A 23,372-nucleotide genomic window follows, 5' to 3' on the forward strand; every position below is an offset into this window, starting at 1 on the left:
TACGTGCATGCGATCCAGCGCTATACGCCGTAGCTCGCGGCATTCACACCCTTGAAAGTGACTCGACGGTGACCCCAGTACTTCCCAGACGTCACCACGCTGTAGCTGGTACAACAAGTTATGATGACATCATAGCCGCAATTTCTCCTTTGCCACACTTGCGCAAGCAGACTACTTTTTGGCGGCTGCTCATGAGTCCATGGCCGCGGCGCATGCGTTGAAAGTTTTGCGTTTAGCGACACTGCTTTCCTGTTCCTTGTTCGAAAGAACTTCTTGATGCGAAAGTGCGTCGCAGTTCTGTGTGCTGACGTGGTCGAGTGTTGCACACGCTAGGTGGTGATAGTTGCACCCCGCGGCTTGTCGTTTTTGGACCTCTCTCAAACCGAAACTGAGACTGGTCGATAATGAGGAGCCTGTAATTAATTATTCGTCAACGTGCTACAGCAAACGATGTGTCGTGTTATGACTAACAGGCCCCCAGCAACACATTGCAGCAAGAAAAATGCAAGGCCAAAATTTTTGTGTCAGTACCCCTTTAAAGATTAGTGATGATCGCTGCAGGGTGTTGAACCGAACCCGAATCCAAGTCGAAAACTATACCTAAACCCATACCTGCCAAGTCTCCCGGATTACCCGGGAGACTCCCAGATTTTGAACGTTTCTCCCGGTTGTACGGGTCATAGCAAAATCTCCCGGAAATCCAGCTTCCAGCCCATGTGTCACGGTGACGCGAGGTGGGACGTTTTGCGTACAGATGCGCTACACGCAATTTAAAAATTGATCCTAAATGTGTTATAGGTTATATCAGCCGTTAATATTTCGTAGATGATGCGTTTGTGTACACAAAAATCTATCCCACAAGTTATCTCGCCTTCAAAATTTTGTGTCACTACTGCTTTAAGTGGAGAGCCCAGCACTTAGAAGGGTAGCTGTTACCGATGTCTGTCGAGATAGCGTGTTCGCCAGCGCTTGCGACCGTCCCCGTCTCAACGGCGCCCCTTATGGTCCCTTGCCCGACGAAATAACTGGTAAGCAAGCGACGACAGGCCTGATGATGGAGCGATGTTATCGCATGTGCCCTTCGCGCGACGGTGACGGCCAGGTCGTTTCATCTCTGCTTCAGCCGCGTTCGTCCCTAGCGCTAGCACACTTTTACTCGCACATGAAACAGACCATGCGTTAAGTGATGTTATCGGTTTTGACTCTGTACAGATCAGCGGAGACCGCAAAATTCCACTGACAGTGCCCATATAATTGCTATCGCAGTACCCCCCCCCCTTCCGTTGAGTAGATCTCCCGGATTCCGTTTCTCCAAACTTGGCAGGTATGTAAACCGGAATTTTGGCCCGGTCTACATCGAAGTAACATTCTTGGAACATGCCTGATTCAGAACCATACTTTAACAGAAAAAGAACGGTATCAGTTCGGAACAAAGCATTTCTAAGTAGTGTCGACAGTTATTGCAGTCTACATGGAGAGATTTTTTGAAATGGAGACTCATCTAAGTGATTATGGTGTATCGCTGTTGCTTCGCAGATACCTGGGTTCCTGAACAAATGCACGAAGTATGCAAAATAGTTACCCACCTTCGAATAACCATGTCTTGCCTTTATGCAGCATGTATCGATTCGCTGTCCCAAATTAGACTGTGTAATTTATTATTTCACTAACCTCAACATGCATGTAGCTATGGCCTGATATAGACATTAGGTGCATCTATTACGTACTGACTTTCTTTTTATGCCATAGCATTAAGGGCCCCATGTCAGAGACAACTTGATGTTGGCATCAGCTGCATTCTACATGAGCAAAAAATTCTCGCGATGAATGCAAGGAATAAAAATCTAGAACTGGTGAAAGAACGCTTTGACTGACACCTTATGTCTCAATGTAACTCCTGGCAACAAAGTAGAGTAATTGAGTTGAAAAGAAAATTTGGTAAATTTGGGTCGGAATGGGAATTGAACCCAATCTGAAGACTTCAAAGTATATTATTGTGGTCAGATGTCACTTTATTAAGGCGAAAGCCATAGATGCCTCATCACGCGCGAAAATTGACCATCAGCGCCCAGAGGTGTTGGGGGCGAGCGATGCAAAAAGTCATCATCACGTGATGACATCACAGATCGCCGAAATTTGTGACGTCATCGAGACGTTGCATGATGATGACACGTGATAGGACGTCACATGTTGACACCATCACAGTACATCGTACCTTGGTGTAAGGTGGGCTGGTCACAGCAGCAGTGCAAAACCAGGTGAGGTGCCTCCGATCCTGGAGGCAATGCAAAACCACGTTAGGTGCAGAAAGTTTTCGGAGGGTGGCAGGGCAGGATGAATACATCGACTGAGAAGAAAAAGAAGATGGCTTTTGCCTTCGTGTTGTCTTAGGTGAATGCCGAAGGAACCCTGTGAGTTTCTCGTAACTAGGTTGGACTACAGTAATACCTCGTTAACTCGAAGTAATAAAAACCAGAAAAAATTTCGAGATAAGCAGATTTTCGAGATAAGCAAACTTGGGCAAATTCCATTGAGAAGTTCAGTTTTATCTAGAAACGTTATCCCTACTGACCAGTTTCTTAAGAGGAGCGCCAAATTGGCTCTTTGTAAAGGTTTTGAAGAAAAATAATGACATACCAGCACTATTAACCAGCTGTGTTTTTCGGCACCGCCTTTTTATTTAGTGCAGAGAGACCGACTAAGGCTGGTCTGCCTCTCAGTAACACTTGCACCTAGCAAAGCTTTCTCGAGTTGCTTAACACATCCCATGTGCTGATCGTCCGCGCCGCTGCACTCAAATTTATTTCGCATCAAGCGAAGCATGTTTCTTGTTTCGGCGGATGTCGTCACCCCTCGAGTAGCTGTGTCGACGCTGCCGCGATCACTGTGCGTGACGCCACGTTGTTTGGCTTAAGAAAATGGTCAAACCAGCCAATGTTGCAGGCTAGGTCAGTTTAGCCCACCGCTAAGTCCAGAGAATCGGCCTTATCTGTCGATGTGACTGGAAGGGGCTCCTCTCGCACGATGCCACACATTCAGCGCCGTTTTGACGTCCGGAAACTTCGAGCCTCAAATCCGTTTCTTTGATTAGGGCTACCTTTCTTTGCAGCATCAGTGACTTGCTTTGCTTTGATGGCGTTATCCTCCCCACATCGCACGGCCGACGAAAAAATCCACGCGACGTGCCTTGCGTAAATGCTGAAATCGCATCTCTGACGGTAAACAAAACGTGTACGACCCGAGCTATTTTGCAGGGCCTGCTTATGTGCACGTCTATAGCGTCACATGACGGGGTGTGACTGTTTTCACAACAAATCCGTGCAGGGCGGGGCCTCGCCTCGATGACGTAGGCAGCATTTCCTTTTTCTCTCTCCGTTTGGCGGCGCGGTGGTCACCACTTCAACTAGGCCCTACACTTCAACCATTTTCGTTTTTCTTTTTTTTCTCCCTCTCTCTTTCTGTCTCTCTTTCTCTCTCTCGGTTTGCGGCGCGAGTTTCGTTCGCGGCCGTGGCGTCTTGTTTCGCTTGTGGCCGGAGGCGCGGAATGCAACGATGCACGAGTCTTCTGACCGACAGAATGTGATCGAAAAATACCTCCAAGGGTTACATCATCATGAAGACGGCTACTCCCACGACTACCTGAAGTCAGACGATTCCTTCCAGTCGAAAAACCATTGTACAAACAGTTTACGTTCCTCCTCTCCTTGCTCTCAGCTAGGAGAAAAGGAATCCGCGCGACGCTCTCCTTCCGAAGAACCACCCGCGTTGGCCATTACTGCCGACGGACGTAACCCGATATCCCGCTTCGGACATCGCTTCTCCTCCTCTGTTGCTGCGGCCACATGGCTTGGACCTCGGCGTCCGCCTGACCGTTTCGAGGGTCCGCTGAGGGGGTTAGCTTCCCCGACACAAACTCTCCAAGCAATAATTCTGGGAAACACGCCACAGCTTTCGAGCCATGCATCTCTCCCGACGACCCCCTGTGGTGTCGGCGCCACGGATCGGCATCCGCTGCGACCTAACAGCTCACAAACATAACGAGCAGCAGCCCGCTCACACATTCTGAGGCGCTCACACTCTCCGAGACTGACTCTTATACAACCTCGTTTTATATCCCCATTCCCTTAGGGTGCCATTGAAAAAAAGTTTTCAGTCTGGATAAACAAACAGATCCCTCAAGTCAGTAGTATCAGTGTGTATACCTAAATCATTTCACTAAAAAGGGTAGTTTTCATAACTGCCCTCGAAAATGGCCAGTTTGCCCAGACTCTAATACCAGTCACAGCTGTTGAAGTAGTCTTGACGAAATCCTCCTCTCTCTTTCTTCCTCTCTCTTTCTTTCTCTCTCTCTCTCTCTCGGTTTGCGGCGCGAGTTTCGTTCGCGGCCGCAGCGTCTTGTTTCGCTTGTGGCCGGATGCGCGGATTGCAACGATGCACGAGTCTTCTGACCGACAGAATGTGATCGAAAAATACCTCCAAGGGTTACATCATCATGAAGACGGCTACTCCCACGGCTACCTGAAGTCAGACGATGAGCTTAAGCTTTTTGAGAGGTCCTTGGCTGCCGTCAACGAGAGGTATGCTGTGCGGACATCAAGAGACCTGAACAAGTCGTCTAAATGTAAGGATGTCTTGATTGCTTTTTAATGTGTCGCTATGCGTGTTGATTTAGCATTGAAAGACGCAGTAGTAACCCGGCAGAACGACTTGTTTTCAGTTAGTGTTAGTGCAACACTAGACAAATGATTTCGCGGTTTTGAAGGTCGGGTTAACATTTTTCTGGTTACTGGTTCAGAGTTTTCCTGGCACCGATTTATTTCCGTTTGAGTGGAGTGTTGCTCTGGTTACCGGGCCATTACCCGAGCTTCAGAAATTCTGATAGATGTAATTGGAACTTAAGTGTTATTTTTTCGGTTTCAGACATGATTAGAACTGTGCATGCAAGCTAATCGTGACTTTAAAAAAATTAATAAGTCTACTCCTGTGCTCTTTACATAAATGCTTTGAATTCTAGGCAGAGCTGCGCTTGGGCGTTTGTTTTGTATGCATCTGTGCATTTTTTTTGAACATTGAAAAAGCAAACGTGCGCAACACGAGACACTATTTGCAGTGTGACTGTACTCCATGTCGGGACACGGCCGTGTGCGCCATCCGTGGTCCTGCTAGAAGTGTGAATTTGACGTCTAGAGCAAGGCATAGGCCTGATGTCGAACTCTGTATATGACTAGTAAGGTCAACTTGTTGGCTAGTTGGTAAAGCATGATGAAACGGGAAACAGCGCAGTAAACGACGACAAAGAAGGAACACACACACCACACCACACGAAGCGCTGACTTACAACTGAAGTTTATTCGGGCGAAAAGTATATAAATACACTTTTAGGCGCTCCACGTCACAAACAAAATGACATAAACAAAGCATGAAAAAACACAGAGACAAAAAAAAAACAGAAACCTTGGTCATCGCCACATGGTGCATCGTGACTGGAAGGCATAAGCGGTTCAGTTGATACGGTTAGCCGATAAATACGAAATTTCTTTGTCAGATAGTAAAACAGATGGACTACTAACACACTTTTCTTTTAACAATGAAATGTGATGCGCTTCGATAATCTCTCTTGTCATTTGATTTTGGTTCCTAGCTAACACGTCACAATTCTCAAACTTAGGGCGACAACCACATTGCTTACAATGAATACCCAAATGGCCACTAACGGAACTGGTCACATTATTGTTATGCTCACGAAGTCTATCATTTAAACACCGGCCAGTCTGGCCGATGTAGAATCTGCCGCATGACAAGGGAATGCGGTAGACGACGTTACTTATACATGACACGAAAGGTGACTTGTGTTGTTTACTACAGCCGATACTGTCATCGGGGGTGCTGTTGACGCGGTTACACATTTTTGACAACTTGTTAGGTGCACTCAACACGACTCTAACATTGACCCGCTGACCAATCCGCTTCAAATTGTGTGATACTTTATGCAAGTAAGGTAAAACAGAGAGTTTTTTTTAAAGACGATTTAATGAGGGTGCCTAGTTTTACGCATGGCAGAGGGCAATATCAAATCTAGCTTCAGTTTTTGTGTGCTTCTGTTTTACCTTACTTGCATAAAGTATCACACAATTTGAAGCGGATTGGTCAGCGGGTCAATGTTAGAGTCGTGTTGAGTGCACCTAACAAGTTGTCAAAAATGTGTAACCGCGTCAACAGCACCCCCGATGACAGTATCGGCTGTAGTAAACAACACAAGTCACCTTTCGTGTCATGTATAAGTAACGTCGTCTACCGCATTCCCTTGTCATGCGGCAGATTCTACATCGGCCAGACTGGCCGGTGTTTAAATGATAGACTTCGTGAGCATAACAATAATGTGACCAGTTCCATTAGTGGCCATTTGGGTATTCATTGTAAGCAATGTGGTTGTCGCCCTAAGTTTGAGAATTGTGACGTGTTAGCTAGGAACCAAAATCAAATGACAAGAGAGATTATCGAAGCCCATCACATTTCATTGTTAAAAGAAAAGTGTGTTAGTAGTCCATCTGTTTTACTATCTGACAAAGAAATTTCGTATTTATCGGCTAACTGTATCAACTGAACCGCTTACGCCTTCCAGTCACGATGCACCATGTGGCGATGACCAAGGTTTCTGTTTTTTTTTTTATCTCTGTGTTTTTTCATGCTTTGTTTATGTCATTTTGTTTGTGACGTGGTGCGCCTAAAAGTGTATTTATATACTTTTCACCCGAATAAACTTCAGTTGTAAGTCAGCGCTTCGTGTGGTGTGGTGTGTGTGTTAGAGGTGTGCACGGGCTCCGGGTAGCCCGAAAGCCCGAGCCCGACCCGGCCCGCGGGCCGGGCTCGGGCGGGCCGACGTATTTTCGCCTCGGGCCCGGGCCGGGCTCGGGCTACTTGGAGTTTTATCGGGCCGGACTCGGGCCCAGCGCAAAGCCCGACTCAAGCCCGAAATATAGAGAATGAGCGGGAATTGTTTTCGAGCACGCATACAGCGCCTTTTCCGCGACCGCCCTTTACCGCTTTTCCTTTTCATTCGCTGCTTTAAACAAAAGGGGAGCAGGTAAAGCACTGCCTCTGTTGCACTCCGACAAACAGAGAAGTAACACCACCTGAGCTAGCGACGGCGCCACGCGACTGTTCTCGTTAGATTTGAGGCCAAATCTTATATGAGTGAAAATGCACGCGACAGCGACGAGTGACCCGACGTAGATCGCCTTCGTGCAAGCTTGCATGGGCATACCCAATACACGTGACGGCTTTGGCGAGCGAACTCCATTGTTGCTGGCATGAGGCCGTCTACTTGTAATTTGTAATCTGTGTAATAGAGACCGTTCGTCGTGTGTCGTTTGATCATATTTGATATCCTCAATAAAATGCCAAGTTACCGGAAAACGATGTTTTGTTTTCGCGGCAAACCTTCAAAAAGCCGAGCCGAGCCGGGCCGGGCCCGGGATTGTGTTTTCGTACGTCGGGCCGGGCCGGGCGGGCTCGCAGCCCTTTGCCGTCGGGCTCGGGCGGGCCTTCGACAAAGTCAGCGGGCCCGGGCCGGACTCGGGCTCGGAAATGCGGCCCGTGCACAGCTCTAGTGTGTGTTCCTTCTTTGTCGTCGTTTACCGCGCTGTTTCCCGTTTCATCTGTATATGAGATGCTGATGTGTCAGCGCCGAGGTTTTTGTCGTATTATATAGTCCCAAGGCCCAACCAAACTGTAGCAAGTTGGTGCTGCTTTCAAGTTGTTATTTTTTAACACCACACAAAAAAGTCTGGGTGATTTATAATTATAATAATTATTATTCTCATTGAGGAGAGCCAAAATTTCTTGACAGAGGCAGCGCATTTTAAGGTTTTTTTGCTGCCATTACACAAAAACTGAAGCTAGATTTGATATTGCCCTCTGCCATGCGTAAAACTAGGCACCCTCATTAAATCGTCTTTACTGTTTATTTTCAGCCAATGTCGTCTTCTCCATGATCCACTCCGGGTGCAGAATTTCTCTTGACAATGTGCCGTTTCGAGTTGTCAAGGAAGCCATCAAAGTCTGCATATTTGGAACGGAATACTATAAAAAGACTCCAGGGGAAAAAAAAAGACCCGGTATGTCGCATGGTTATGCACTTGCAAACGTTTCAGTCTCATGCAGATATCCAGCAGCCTTTCTATTCAAAGATTGTGTGCAGGCAGTGTACAGAGAATTTACATGATGTTACTGCAGGTTAGGTTGCTTTAGGTTTGCACCAGAAATAAATATTCCTGATTTCATTTATATAGGGTTTGAGCACCACTGATTGGCCGAAGGAGGTGTACGAAAAGAAACGAATGAACCTCCAAGGAACAAAGAAGAAGGGTTGTGCAGCAACAATGACCTTGAAATGGATTGAATTGTACCCAGATTTCCAGGTACGTAATATGCAACCACAAGTAAAAAATATTTGGGGGTTATTTTCTGGAGACCTTTATCATGGCATTTAGGTCTGTGCAAGCCGACAGAAAAGAAACAGTTTTCAAAAATTATTACATTGTCCTTGCAGTGAGCTGTGAAAATTTGTAGCGGATGTTTACCATCATTGCTTCTACTTCTGCCGATAGTAGGGGGTTTTAGTAGAGGGATCGGATAATGATGCCTCCTCTCCGCTTTGACAGCCTTGAACACGCGTTGTGTATCGTTATGGTATGGATATCGGGGCTAAAAAATGGTCTGCTAAAACTCCTTGACATCAGCTTTTCCTGTTGGCCTTAGTGCATGGTGCAGACAAATTTGTCGTGCCATAAGATGGGGCACATTAGATTTCGTTATTGTATGCTTAATAAAAGGTTTGTTTAGGCTAGTTGGTTGATGATCATTATGGTTTAAAACAGCACGACGAAATGAGGACAAAGTGAAGACAAGACAGAAGACAGCACTGAACTAACAACTGAAAGTTTATTTTCAGCATATATGCTTTAGCAAAGTGAGTTATTGGGCTAGTTGGTTTTGCATAATTAAAATACTGCGCTACAGTTGCCGGGACAAAAGTAGTTAGGGAGATCACGCGTTACGAAGTGGACACAAGCGCAATGGCGCTAACTTCTTTTGTCCCAGGAACTGCAGCGAAGTATTTTAATCAGCATATATGGACGTGAGAAATAGCAAAAAAAAAAGTGCTAAATATAAAAACACTACAACACGTGCAGTCTGGGCATCTAAGCCGAGACTGTATGCGTTGTACTGTTTTGATCTTTCGCACTCTATTTTGCTATTTACCACGTGTATATATACTGGAAAAGTGGAAATAAACTTTGCGTTCTTACCTCAGTGCTGTCTTCTGTCTAATCTTCACTTTGTTCTCACCTGGGCACACTGTTTTAAACCGTAAAGTATGCTCAATATACGTAAAATGTCTACTTTCTAGGTCGACGTGCCCCAGCCATGCGGCCAGACAAAAGAGGGCCGGCTGAAAGCAGACAAGGCCAAGCAGCTGCAGGAGGCACTTGATGCGAAGCAGACTGTGACCAAAGAGACGCGACTATACATTAGAATTGCCGACTGCAGTTCCCATCGTAACCATGGTTTCGAGGACATGGAAGCTTTTAGCCAAAATATGGACAGGAACATTGCTGAGCGCATTCAAATGTTGGCAAGGGAAGGAATTACATGTGTATCGGATGTGAAAAAGTGCCTGTACTATTACGTGCATGATGTACTTTTTGCAAACAAGAAAAAGCCTGATAGCAGCTGCAGGGCCTTTTTCCCAACACATCGTGACATAAGCAACCAGATCCAAGCTGTTCTTCGGAAAGACCGCTTTAGCACAGTGGATCAAGAGAATGCTAGCATCCTTATTGAAAAGATCAGGGGTGAGCAACCCGAATCTTCCATTGTTTATCGTCCGTATGCATCACGCAGCTTTGTGGGTAGCAACGACTCGAACAACGTGGAAGAGAGTGTTGCCAGCGAGTGTGAAGACACGTTGCTGTTCTGCTTCCAGACAAAATTCATGAGAAACATGCTTAAAAAGTATGGAGGCTCAGTAGTTTGCCTGGACGCAACACACAAGACTAGTGACTATGCCCTACCACTTTTCTTGCTTGTTGTGAAAACACCGTCGGGATACACGCCAGCTGGTGTGTTTATCATACAGTTCGAGACGGCCCAATGTATCGCTGAGGCTTTAAGCGTTTTCAAGCAGTGGTGTGATAACTGGTCCCCACAGTACTGGATGGTAGATTACAGCAAGGCAGAAATAAGTGCCATCAAGCAAGTGTTTCCAGAGAGTCAAATCTCCATCTGTGACTTCCATAGACTACAGGCATGGCAAAGGTGGCTGCGCAGAAAGGAAAATGACGTATCCAATCCGGATGAAGCCCTGAGACTCATGAAACGTTTAGCCAGTGCTTCAAATCAAGATGAGTTTGACAAGGCGTTTGAAGTCCTTGTCACTTCAGAGCATTGGAAAAATGACAAATTCCGCAGTTACTTTGAAGCAGTGTGGCTCTCTGTAAAGGAGCTGTGGGTCTTGTATTACAGGCTGGAGTTTGATGTTGTCTTGACCACAAATAACGGCATTGAGGCCCAAAACAGGGTGTTGAAGGCACAGTATGTGAAAAGTGCCAGTGGGAAACGGTCGTTAACATCCCTAATCACAGCTGTCGTCCACGGCTACCTTCCTGACAAAGAAGTGAAATTTCATGAGGCAGCAAAAAGGCAGTCATCAGTGTATAGACAGTACAGTGAAAATGTTCCGGCATACCTGCACAACCGGCCTCACGGGTTTGTTAAACATATGCTGAGACGGCTCGTTAACGCAGAAGAATACACCCACACAGACATGAAAGAGCTGTCCACTGAAGGCATGTTCTCTGTTCATTCTGAAAGAAGTGACGACGATGTGTACACAGTCGACTTCACCAAGCCATCGTGTACCTGCCCTGACTTTAGGAAGCACAAGTACCCCTGCAAACACTTCTGTGTTGTTTTTAAGTACAGCGACAGGTGGGGCTTTTCCTCTCTTCCGCACAGTTACCTCAGTCGACCGCAGATTACACTTGGAAGCTGCCCAGAATCAGAAACAGGTTTTGAGATTCCTCTTGTCAATGAGCCTAGCCCTTCTGAAATGTCTTCACAGCCTTTTGGTACAGCAGTGTCAGAGCCGGACATTCCCTTTGTCAATGAGCCAAGCATTTGTGAAGTGCCCTCACAGCCTGCGATTGCTCTGGTTCCCCGTACAGTAACCCCCTCACTATCGGAGTTACGCAAAAGTATAACCGAGGAATGGGAAAAGTGCAGTTCCCTCCTTTACTGCTGTCATGACGTTCAAACACTGTCGGAGGCTAGGGGCTTATTGCAAGCCACCTTTCGTAAGTTGGCTGAATCTGTGCCACAGAGTTCGGGCCTTCACATTCGGGGCTCACCGACAAAGGGATGCTCGTCTCTGAAGCCTCTTCCAAAAAGAAGGCGCCTATAGTGTGCTTCACTCTGCCATTGATTGGTTGACTTTTCACAGGAGCTTTGGCTCGTACTGCTAGCAAGGATCAGGGGGAAACTTTTAAGAGTTGGCGACTCAGTGATCTTTTTCATTTTTTAAAAATTGAAGACTTTACAAAACTCAATTTTTACCATTTTTATAATACTTTTTCAGAGTGTTTAGAGCTTTTAACATTAATATGCTATGTTCAATGATGGAAGTGCTGTTACAATTGCTTCAAACGAGAAATGCTACTCCATGCTGCTCCGAAGTGTAATATTTGTTAGTAACTGCTCTTAACCTGCTCCAAAAATGCCGTTGGGAAATTGAAAACGTGAACTTCAACCATGCGATCATCCGGCGAGCCTAAACAAAAACAAACTATACTATCGTCTAGTATACGGCTTGTATACTTGCTGTATACTAGCGTATTGACAGTGCTACATGTACTGGCATTGTTGATATATGTGATTTAGCCGCATATATGTACCTGACAAGCCGACTATTTTGATGAAATATGTGTGAGATTATTTCGATATTATACTGTTTACTAAATACTGCTGTGACGACTTTGATGTCCGACTGATTGCATAAAGCACTTATCAGCTTTGACTTCATTTATGCAACGAGCATTTTAAGTTTATAGCTCGTTCAGCTTACTTTAGTTGAAATTTTCAATGCTGGCTGTTTTGGCGAAATATGAAAATATATTGAATACGTGCCGATTATAAACTGCTGCTTTGGCAACAGTTACATGGGATTGCGGCTACTTTCGTAATTCGCTCAGCTTCATCTCCTTTATATTATGTCTGCCACAAGAATGGTATTTTAAATATGTGTTACTCATATTTGTGTTCAATGGCCATCTGTCTGCTTAATTATTTTTTTTTTCAATTTGAAGTGGTTGTTGCACGTGCAATATGTTTAATAATAAATATTAATATCTATAGGTGTTTAAATGTTACTTTAATTTCCATAAGTCGTTTGGAATATTTTGCTATTTTCTCCGAAAACGCTAATGGCTGCTCCAAAAATCAAAATGTCGCTGCCATCACTCTATGTTTTATACTAGATATCATAATAATGGTCATGTAATTCCGACATTGGCAACGGCTGTGGGTGTAGAAATACTGCCTTAAACCCGAAGGTCGCGGGATCGAATCCCGGCCGCGGCGGCTGCATTTTTCGATGGAGACGAAAATGTTTGAGGCCTGTGTACTTAGATTTAGGTGCACGTTAAAGAACCCCAGGCAGTCAAAATTTCCGGAGCCCTCCACTACGGCGTCTCTCACAATCATATCGTGGTTTTGGGACGTGAAACCCCAGATATTATTATTCTTGTTTCGTGTCGGTTACGCTTTCAATTCATAGATTGTATAAAAACATGTTTTTAGGCTTGTGCTTTCAATGTATGTGTATAAACTGTACGTAAAGTTGCATCCTTTCTTTAATTCTATGAAAGTGCTTGCTTTTATACTTTCTTTTTTGCATTTCAATATAGCAGCTGGCTATTGTACTTGTATATTAAAACGTTATTACATTTTTGTCTGGTGGTTACTTCAAGATGTACAATGCTCGTCAAATGAAACCCGAACACCGGCAAGCCTTCGCATGGTATAGTGCGCGCCGTCCAGTTATCACCATGGAAAGGCGCGCATATGCGCAGTGCGGTCAAACCGAATGCGCGCGCCTGTCAATGGTGATAACTGGACGGCGCGCACTATACCATGCGAAGGCTTGCCGGTGTTCGGGTTTCATTTGACGAGCACTGTATTTAGTAGCGTGCTTGTAATATGTATCGACTGCAAATAAACCACATTTGAGAGAATGTCTAATGTGCACTAGGAGTTTGCTTTGAAAATGTGAAGTATGGTTACCTACACAGTAGAGCAATTTCGTCAAGACTACTTCAACAGCTGTAACTGGTATTAGAGTCTGGGCAAACTGGCCATTTTCGAGGGCAGTTATGAAAACTACCCTTTTTAGTGAAATGATTTAGGTATACACACTGATACTAATGACTTGAGGGATCTGTTTGTTTATCCAGACTGAAAACTTTTTTTCAATGGCACCCTAAGGGAATGGGGATATAAAACGAGGTTGTATAAGAGTCGGTCTCGGAGAGTGTGAGCGCCTCAGAATGTGTGAGCGGGCTGCTGCTCGTTATGTTTGTGAGCTGTTAGGTCGCAGCGGATGCCGATCCGTGGCGCCGACACCACAGGGGGTCGTCGGGAGAGATGCATGGCTCGAAAGCTGTGGCGTGTTTCCCAGAATTATTGCTTGGAGAGTTTGTGTCGGGGAAGCTAACCCCCTCAGCGGACCCTCGAAACGGTCAGGCGGACGCCGAGGTCCAAGCCATGTGGCCGCAGCAACAGAGGAGGAGAAGCGATGTCCGAAGCGGGATATCGGGTTACGTCCGTCGGCAGTAATGGCCAACGCGGGTGGTTCTTCGGAAGGAGAGCGTCGCGCGGATTCCTTTTCTCCTAGCTGAGAGCAAGGAGAGGAGGAACGTAAACTGTTTGTACAATGGTTTTTCGACTGGAAGGAATCGTCTGACTTCAGGTAGTCGTGGGAGTAGCCGTCTTCATGATGATGTAACCCTTGGAGGTATTTTTCGATCACATTCTGTCGGTCAGAAGACTCGTGCATCGTTGCATTCCGCGCCTCCGGCCACAAGCGAAACAAGACGCCACGGCCGCGAACGAAACTCGCGCCGCAAACCGAGAGAGAGAAAGAGAGACAGAAAGAGAGAGGGAGAAAAAAAAGAAAAACGAAAATGGTTGAAGTGTAGGGCCTAGTTGAAGTGGTGACCACCGCGCCGCCAAACGGAGAGAGAAACAGGAAATGGTGCCTACGTCATCGAGGCGAGGCCCCGCCCTGCACGGATTTGTTGTGAAAACGGTGTGTTCCAATACTCACCGTAGACGGCTAAATAGACAGCTAAGTGGACAGCGGCCATCTTAAGTCCCATTCCAATTCTCACGTAGCCGACAAAATAGACAGCTTCGAGAAAGACAAAAACGATGCAGGCTACTTTGCTGTCCAAACAAGATGGCGGCTGAGCGCAATGCTGGCGTAGCTCGGATCTCGCCGGTATGGTCGTCTGTACACCGGTAGGCGCTTTTCCAGGCGCTCAATGTAAGCTACGTTAATTTTTTTATAGGTTTGAACACGAAAGAGGCTAAAGAAAGAACATTTACGTTTGTTTTTCTTAGCTTTCTCTTCTCGACGCTAGGTGGCATCACGTCGCGTAGACGTCTATATACAGCGACTGGCAGATATATGCGGAAGGGAGTGTGAGGCTCTAGGACTAGGATTTAGTGCAACAAAATGTGGATTGATGGTATTCAATGATCACGGAGACCATACAGTATTAATACAGGGCCAAAAAATACCGAGGGTAAGCGAGTACAAGTACCTCGGAGTATGGGTAAATGAGGGAGATAGATATATGGAGGTACAAGAGAAAGCATCGGTAGCAAAGGGAAAGAGGAATGCTGCAATTATGAAGCACAAAGCTTTATGGGGATACAATAGGTACGAGGTGCTTCGAGGGCTGTGGAAGGGTGTGATGGTTCCGGGGCTTACATTTGGGAACTCAGTGGTGTGCATGAAGTCAGAGGTGCAATCAGGAATGGATGTAAATCAAAGGACGGTGGGCCGCCTCGCGTTGGGCGCTCACGGGAAGACGACAAATGAGGCTGTAAAGGGTGATATGGGATGGACAGGCTTTGAAGTGAGGGAAGCTCAGAGCAAAATGAGATTCGAAGAGAGGCTGAGGAAAATGAAGGAGAGTAGATGGGCAGAGAAGGTTTTCAGGTATTTGTATAGAAAAAGCGTTGACACGCAATGGAGAAAAAGAACTAGGAGGCTCACCAGTAAATATACGGCTGGCAGTGCGGGCGATATGGCAACAAGGAGCATTAAGCGGAAGGTCAGAGAGGCGGAGAGGACTTATTGGATGACAGCGATGGAAAAGAAGCCGGCTCTGAGTAACTACCGAAAAGGAAAAAACGAAATAAGGAGGGAAAGGTTTTATGATAATTCAAGGGGAAGCGCTTTACTGTTTGAAGCAAGGTCGGGCTGCCTTAGAACGCGTAGTTATAAAGCGAGATTCAGTAACGAAGAAGAACAATGTACATGCTGCGGGGGAACTAAGGAAACGATGGAACATGTACTGATTGAATGTGGCGATATTCACCCAGGTATACGTGTGGGCACGAGTCTACATGAAGCCTTGGGTTTTAGGGACAACAATGGAAAGCTGAACACGTCCGCAATAGAAATAAGTAAGAGACGGTTAGAGTATTGGTGGCAGAAAAGTAGAGATAAAGTACAAAAATAAATAATTGGGGAAAAGAAAAGGTCATTCTGCCTTAAGAGGCAGAGAGATGGACCGTGAATTTATATTTTTGGTATAATAACATAGATTTAATCAATGTAGATAAGGCATTAGGACAACATGAAACAAGGAAGTTTTTTTTCTTCTTTCTTTTTTTTTCGCCTTCGAGCCTGGTGGCAGACATGTCACCGCCCCGTTTTAAAGGAGACGCTCATAGCATCCATCCATCCATCCGTCTTCTAGGCGCGTTCCATTTGTCGGACAACATGACCTCGATGCTGTCTTCTAAGCTGTCAGCGTAGACTGTCTACGATGCTGTCCAGAATTGGAACACAGCCACAGTCGCACCCCACATGACGTGATACAGGGTTGCTCGACAAAGTTGGTATGCCGCTAGGTTTCGACTTTACTTTCGGGAACAGTGTCCACTTCGTCGTAAACGCGGCAGCCTCGCGCGAACCTTGTGAAACGTATGACATTTTGACGCGAGTATTTTGTGAAACGGTTCGGCGGCGAAGTTTTGGTTCCATTCTCAGTCGAGATTTCGAGATAACCGAAAGTGGGCACGGAAATACTTCAAGATAAAGGGCAATAAATACATTGCACCTATGGGAAATTGTTCGGTACCGCGGAAAACTTCGACTTAGCCGATTTTTCGAGATATGCGAGTTCGAGTTAACGAGGTATTACTGTATATACTATTTTCAGCTTGCACGGATTAAAACACTTCAGTCCACATTTCGCATATGGGAATTTGAACATATGAATTACTATAACCTGACCATTTGATTATTGCTGTTATTGATGCTTTTGTTCCTCCCCTCCCCCTTATGTAATACCCTGAAAAGGGTCTTTAAGGGTCAGTAAATGATGACGATGTTTACTGGGTCGCAGGAGCCCTGCCTGATGACTGAGCCCATGGAGGATGGTGACATCTGTGCTTACGACAGCTGGCTGCCGTCGGCTGTGACTAGAGACTTCCTGGCCCGACTAGCGACGTCCGAGCCGGGTACCGTTATCCCGGAGCGCGAACAACTCACCATGCCTGGCGTCATAATTGACGAGTGCCAGGTGCGGCCTTACCTTTGCTCCTCCTGTGCGGCAGAAGTGCTGTTGCAGTGCTCACGGATTGAAAAACAACAATTTAGGCATAGTTAACGCATGTACGTTTGTTTGCACCGTCTTGAGTTCATGCCATGTTGGTTTAATTTCGACTCGAACACTTACATCAGTGCCAACGTTACCTTTAGCGGCTATATTCGTAGCGACTTGATGCAGTTATCTCGAGCAATTGCACGTACTAGCCGTTTTACTGAAAGTTTTTATGCTGCATTTCACTATGTGAGCATTGTACCACGGATCACTCTGAAAGTGGCGTTAAACCGTTGGTTTTGTATTCTACTTACCTGCAACACTCGGGAATAGAGAATTTTAGAAATAGCGAAACCCAAAGATAGAGGATGCTGTCAACCAGCTGTACGGAAGTATGCAAAGAGAGTACAAAAGGACCCAAAACGTGTGTGAAGGGGTTTGACATTTGGCAGTACGCGGTGCCACTTAGGAGCACTATTTCTAATACTGCCCAATGACATACGCAGGGGCTTCAGCTACTGGGTAACATGTTTGCCCAGTTTGTTTGCTGTAAGTGTTTAGTTTTGGCTTTTGCACATAATTTGGACTCATCGTATCTGATTGTCATTGTGTCGCCGGCATCGGAGCCAATAGTACACATCGTAAGCCTATCATTTGACTGTCATCCGGTACATCGTCCAATTGTCGAAGTGTGAAACGCTCATTGTCGAAAAGAAGGTGTCGCTTGGGATCACATTCTTATTGACAAATGAGGCAACTGCATCTTTAGTTGAAGAAGTAACGTTTTTTTTGTTTACCACCTCCAGAGATGGCATGTACATTTGATTCATTTCATATGAAACAAGAAAGTACTACATCTAATTCTGGAACTAAATGCAACAGCAAGCAAATGACACCTCTGTGAAAAATTTTATTGTAGGTTAACAGGCTGTTTGGCAGCTCGAGCTATTTATGCACCAGGCCTTCGTCAGTGCAGCATTTAGCATGAGAATTGAAAAGTACTAGAACTGCAAAGCTGACTTTAATAAAATCAGCATCGACATAACAAACTAGTCATGTCTACTGCGGGACTCTGCTGAATTTTTTATCCCCTCCAAGTTTTACTGTCCATCTTTTACTCATTTGCAAAAATGTGAATGCTAGTTTTTGCCTTCGATGGTCTTTCTTGGCATCTGTTATGCCTTTTATAGTGAAAAGTTCAGTGAAAGTTCGCCTTGTCAGGTAATGTGATTATGAAGAAGTTGTGGTTGTTGGCCAAGTCGATGTGAAAAAACACGCAGCGACGTTTTGCAGAGACCCTTACATTTTTTAACACCAAAATGTATCGTACTGTACAGCTGTAGTTAGTGGACACATTTCCATCAGTCCTGTGGATACTGTTGCCTGCTGTTTGAATAAAGATAGATTCCACCGGAAGACAAATCCGATGAAATTTTGTCGACTTGGTCGGCGACCACAGCATCTCGTTACGTCTTTTGTTTTTTCGAACTTAGCTTTGTATCCTTGGCAGGGAGATACGGTCCGGGGGTTGCTTCAGGAGCACATCATCGATGAGGCAGGCACTCGGCGGACACTGACGGTCGACGATGTGCCGCAGAATGAAGATGGACTGAAGCAGTTGATTGTGAGTGTAGTATTGATGTGTGTACACGTCATGTGCGTGTGATGTGATGTGCCTTGCCTGCACGTGATGTGTCTGTTTTGGTTGTTCATGGTACTTTTGAGCTTTCAAAATGTTTGCAAACGTGCCTTAAAGGCTCATTGGCTTTGGCGTTATGATGCTGAGTGCAGTGTGATGAGTTCAAATCCCCTTGCTTTGCAGTTGAGGCGTGATTGATTGCATTTTCAGTGCAGTGTTAGCTTAACACATTAGGGTGTGGTTTTGTGATACATAATTGATACCTGAAAAATTCATGAACACGGTGTATCGCTGGAGCCAACGCTTCGACAAACAGACTTGTCTTCTTCTAGGCTGCAACTGCAGTTGTACCTGTTATTCTTAAATTGCACAAGGTCAGTGCAGCGCAAAAACAAGACATAGGGATGGGAACAGAACATGTAGACAAGATGACGTGGCGCCGATTTTTAACTACAGTAGAACCCCGCTGTTACGTTCCTCACTGCTGCGTTTTCCCGGCTGTTACGTCGTTTTCCGCCGGTCCCGGCATAGCTCCCATAGGATACAATGTATTGGGAACCTCGCTGTTACGTCGTAACTGTCGGACCGTTCCCGTATGATACGTCGCGAAGTGCGCTCGGAGCCGACCAAGTGACTACCGACGAGAGCGGCCATGGCGCATTTTCTCGCAGTTTTTCCTGGTTTGACCGTAACATTAGCCGCATTAGAGGCGCAAGCAACAGGATCTTTCGATTGACGCAAACAAAAGCATCGCCTTCGAGATTCGCATTGCAAAGATGGCGTCTATGACGTAGTTGCTCGCGAAAGCAAGGCCTTCGAGATTGGCATTTATTGTTAACAAAAGCATAGCCTTTGAGATTTGGATTGAACAAACATTGCGTCTATGACGTAATTGCCCGCGAAAGCAAGGCCTTCGAGATTGGCATTCACTTCTGCCATCGCGTTGGCGTAGACTCATCATCATCGTTATTTGTGGGAGGACGGGAGGAGTTGGAGCTGGTTAGAGCTCGTATGGTCGTGCGCACGGTTCGCGATCGGACTCGCCGCGCTGGTCGTGATTGCGTGTGCTTAGTTCTTTCATGCCTACAGCTATTGGTGTTAAAAAAATCACATAGTACGTTGATTACATTTCTGTGGATGAGGCCGTCCCCAGCTCCGCGTTTCTATCCGTCGACTAAATCGCGGCTGAGCGCGCCAATTTTCGTGCTGCTCGTAAGCATTGAAATAAAATTCTGTACCACTAAATATTTTGACGTTTTTCCTGTTTTTCAGCTGTTGCGTTTCCCGTCTCTTACGTTTATTTCTTGCGGTCCCTTCAAAAACGTATCAGCGGGGTTCTACTGTATTCTGTATGAAATGACACCGAAGTTATATGTGCGCACGTGTTACTGCTAATGAAAAAGTATCAGAATTGTCCGTACGGAATATCTTTACCCATAATATTCACACTAGGAGCACTCGTACAGCTCTCACCAGTTTTTTTAATGTGCGCTACCTCTGTTCACTCCCTTCCTGTTTTTGTTTGTGCATGCTGATAATGCCAATTACAGGCGGAATGTCAGGGGTTCTGTAAGAAAGCAGAGGCATCAAAGGAAAATCTGAGGTTTTGCTTTGTCTACTTAGGGAAATGGAAATGTAGTGAACTTCCTGAAGCATAATGAACCTCCTGATGCACCTCCTGTGACTCAGGAGGTGCATCATCCGGTCATTCAACATCTACGTAAGAGACGTGTTTACGTAAGAGACACTGGCACTGCCACCTTGGGCTTTTAAGTGACTGTTTTCTTTTTGTGTATTGCGATGTGAATTAATGGGGTCATGAAACGTCGAATGCACTAACCCAACCATTTTAGTGCGTATGCATCTATCGTAGCATCGTTCGTTTAGTTGTAGATACAAAATGGCAAGGGTACAGCCCAATATGGCAGCACGGAAACCCATCCGTAAAGTAGTCTATAGCACTCAGTCCTTTGGCACCAAACTTGCCATAACAAATTTGCTTCTAGGCTATTTGGTTAATGACACTTAGGGGAAAAAAAGAAGAAACATTTTGCAAGACAAGACTAGAGCAGTGATATGGCAGAGACACAGACTTGTCTTGTGTCAACTAGCGCGGTTAATTTTGGCTAAAAACGGCTACATGATTGCTGCTGTTAGCTATTGTTGGCATACTATTGCTTAGTGTCTGTTGGTGCTGCCACATGTTGCTAAATAGTGGCAGTTGTGTGGTAAGTGCTCGCTGGTGTTAACCAGTGTTGGTCATTGTGTGTCAGAGTCGTTATGCGAGAACGACTGACACAAAAGCCCTTGATTGCCGACCTTTGTGCTTTCCACGCCTCTCCCAGGGGGCGCAGTGTCACAACGCGGCCATCAACCTGACGACCAGGCTGCTGACCAGCGTGGGCCAAGGTCCCGGAGCCGGAGGTCATCCGTCTAGGCACAGCCCTCACTCTCTCCAGGCATGCTTCACTTTCCTCTTCTTTTGTTTGTCTGGGGAGAGTAGTCTAGCAACTTGAGTATAGTGAGGTGAAACTGTTAAACCCACAGCAGAGGCCCTCACCTTGCTGGCATTAATAACTGCAAGTTCTGGCTGAATGTTTATCAATGCATAGCAGAGGTGTGTAAAAAGGTGGCAACGTACGACAGAACTGCATGTCTCCTACTGCAAAGCCGAGCAGTTGTACGCTTGTCAGAGAGAAGCATTTGCACGTCATCTGGACTCCTGGATTGTGTTATGCATTAATTGCAGCTTCCTTCTATGGCTAGTGCAAATGTGCTAGCGGTCTGCATAGCTTAGCGCATGGTGGCTCGTGCACCACCTGGTGAAGATAATCAGCAGCAGGTGAAAGCATAGTTTGTAAGCCTGTATATCTGCCTCGTTCACCACCTGGTGAAGATAATCAGCAGCAGGTGAAAGCATAGTTCGTAAGCCTGTATATCCACATCATTCATCCATGAAGTGAGTGCCACTTATTGAGTTTAAGTTAGGCATCATAAACTGCAACATAAAGAACAGCCCTGCCATCCATGCAATTCTGGTATAATATTTATCGGTTATACCAATGGGATTTTCATGGCACTCAAATGCTGTTACGAGTGGGTTCTCCTGTATATGCATTGATGTTTTAGAAGGAGCACACACAGCAAGCTCGATATTCACAACATTGGCCGAGGCTAGAAGTTAGAATGTGTGAAACAAACATCTCTTTTTAAAGGGGCCCCGCAACACTTTTTCAGCACGGTCAGAAAACGCTGCCGATCGGCAGTGGAGACTCCCGAGAACATGTGAGCCAAACATTATAGCGTCGCACGCAGCATGGGATTTATAATAAATTCTCAAAGTCGGCTAAAAATCGCTTTCCCTTCTCTCAACAAATAATGCTATTGACTCAAAATCACTGCGTCACTGACACAAGTTTGCTTGGCTTCCAGCACTTTTGTCAGGACGAGAGAAGAAAGAAAGCAATTACAGCGTGCGACAAATCTTTGCAACTCCGCTCGTACTAGACGGATTCTAAAAATTTTTGCGGCGGTCGATTCGTGAGGAAATAAGCTCCTTTAGTGAAGCCATTCCATGGCTACTTATAAAAGTGTTGCGGGGCCCCTTTAACATGATGGTACTGCTTGTGAAGTAAGCTAGACGATACCGCGCTTGCTTTTTTTTTCCCCGCTTGCAGTTGTGGTACACGCGACTAGCACTCTTCGTGAAACTGCGCAAGTTTGCCTACGCAGAGGTTGAGGGTGATGCCTTTGGGGACCTGGACAAACCAGACCTGTTTTACGAATTCTATCCGGACACCTACCCAGACAAGCGAGGTGAGTATGTTCACTACCCATGTTGCATGGGCATTTCCAACTGCTATCGAGTTGAGCGGCAGTTAGCACTGAAACTACGGTTTAACTGAACAGCACTTTACTCTTATAGCCGCACGGCACATGCTGCACTCAGTTCAGTTAAGCCACCTGGTCATGTGACAGCAACTTGGAAGAATCTCTAAACGACAAAAAAGGTTCTGATAGTATTTTACCGACGATAAGTGACATTAAAGCAAGCTTTTTACGGCAACAAATGTTTATATTCAGCTTTAGTACAGTGTTTATTTGTTAATTTTTAAAATCCGGCAGCCATTTCAATAGCCTATCTTCCCATTTGGTCCTACGGCAGCTTCCTCATTGAAGTTCCCCATTGCCGCCAATGGGGCATTTCATAAATTGTTTTATTCCTTGAAACAAAAATTGTACTGATAAGACTTGCCGTATAACAAGAACTATTTATTTGCTTTTGATTGGGGTTAAAGCTGATTTTTAATTGGAGCACCATGTGATGTAAATTTCGTCTCAATGTGGACCATAATGATGATTGTCTCCAATTAGTGATTTCTCTCTCAAAAATCAGAAACATCAGTGGTCTGAAAATATTTTTAATGCGAAGTTTACTTTCCTTAGAGAGTAAGTATTTATCACTCAGATACTCATACATAGTGCAGTATTACAAGGGAAAAAATACAAACATGGAACATTTTGGCAAAATTTCTTAATGCATATATGGCAGAAAAATTGCAGCAATATTATTGAATTTTAACACCTTACACAAACACCTTTGATTAATATTTAAACCAAATTTGGTATTGAAATGAGAAACGATACTCTCGGAATAAATTTTTTGACAAACAACACTTAGACCACATTGTGCGAAATTTGGAAGGCACCCACGAGACCAAAATTTTTTTCCTGTCCGAAATATTCTAGCAATTTACTGTTTTAAATGCAATAAATCAGTACAATTTCTTGCGAATACATTTGAGATGGTTGCCAAAATGGCTGGGACGTTTGGC

At 45.3% G+C, this 23,372-nt stretch overlaps 3 protein-coding genes across 3 annotated transcripts in view; all 3 read left to right on the plus strand.

Annotated features, from left to right (window-relative positions):
* The window catches only part of LOC119371749 (trafficking protein particle complex subunit 12), a 39,228-nt gene that overhangs the window by 4,217 nt on the left and 11,639 nt on the right, over positions 1–23,372 (plus strand). The window contains exons 4-7 of the mRNA XM_037642209.2: positions 16,701–16,877; positions 18,409–18,522; positions 20,883–20,996; positions 22,215–22,353. Of these exons, the coding sequence (XP_037498137.1) occupies positions 16,701–16,877; positions 18,409–18,522; positions 20,883–20,996; positions 22,215–22,353 (544 nt within the window). The remainder of the gene's footprint in view (positions 1–16,700; positions 16,878–18,408; positions 18,523–20,882; positions 20,997–22,214; positions 22,354–23,372) is intronic.
* Positions 4,403–8,239, plus strand: LOC119371747 (uncharacterized). Its single transcript, XM_037642208.2, has 2 exons — positions 4,403–4,621; positions 7,974–8,239. Exons 1-2 carry the CDS (start codon positions 4,432–4,434, stop codon positions 8,222–8,224), a joined length of 441 nt encoding a protein of 146 aa, XP_037498136.1. The 5' UTR covers positions 4,403–4,431; the 3' UTR covers positions 8,225–8,239.
* On the plus strand, positions 8,298–11,503 carry LOC125756178 (uncharacterized). Its single transcript, XM_049419717.1, has 2 exons — positions 8,298–8,420; positions 9,413–11,503. The coding sequence occupies exons 1-2, from the start codon at positions 8,340–8,342 to the stop codon at positions 11,462–11,464; spliced, it is 2,133 nt and encodes a 710-aa protein (XP_049275674.1). The 5' UTR covers positions 8,298–8,339; the 3' UTR covers positions 11,465–11,503.

Source organism: Rhipicephalus sanguineus, chromosome 10, assembly GCF_013339695.2.
Source record: "Rhipicephalus sanguineus isolate Rsan-2018 chromosome 10, BIME_Rsan_1.4, whole genome shotgun sequence".
NCBI classification, from domain to species: domain Eukaryota; kingdom Metazoa; phylum Arthropoda; class Arachnida; order Ixodida; family Ixodidae; genus Rhipicephalus; species Rhipicephalus sanguineus.

Excerpts from the sequence above, each read along its gene's own strand:
- LOC119371747 (XM_037642208.2), top strand. The coding sequence starts at position 4,432 with ATGCACGAGTCTTCTGACCGACAGAATGTGATCGAAAAATACCTCCAA. Across the intron at positions 4,622-7,973 it reads CCTGAACAAGTCGTCTAAAT|CCAATGTCGTCTTCTCCATG; the intron begins GTAAGGATGTCT and ends GTTTATTTTCAG.
- LOC125756178 (XM_049419717.1), top strand. The coding sequence starts at position 8,340 with ATGAACCTCCAAGGAACAAAGAAGAAGGGTTGTGCAGCAACAATGACC. Across the intron at positions 8,421-9,412 it reads AATTGTACCCAGATTTCCAG|GTCGACGTGCCCCAGCCATG; the intron begins GTACGTAATATG and ends TCTACTTTCTAG.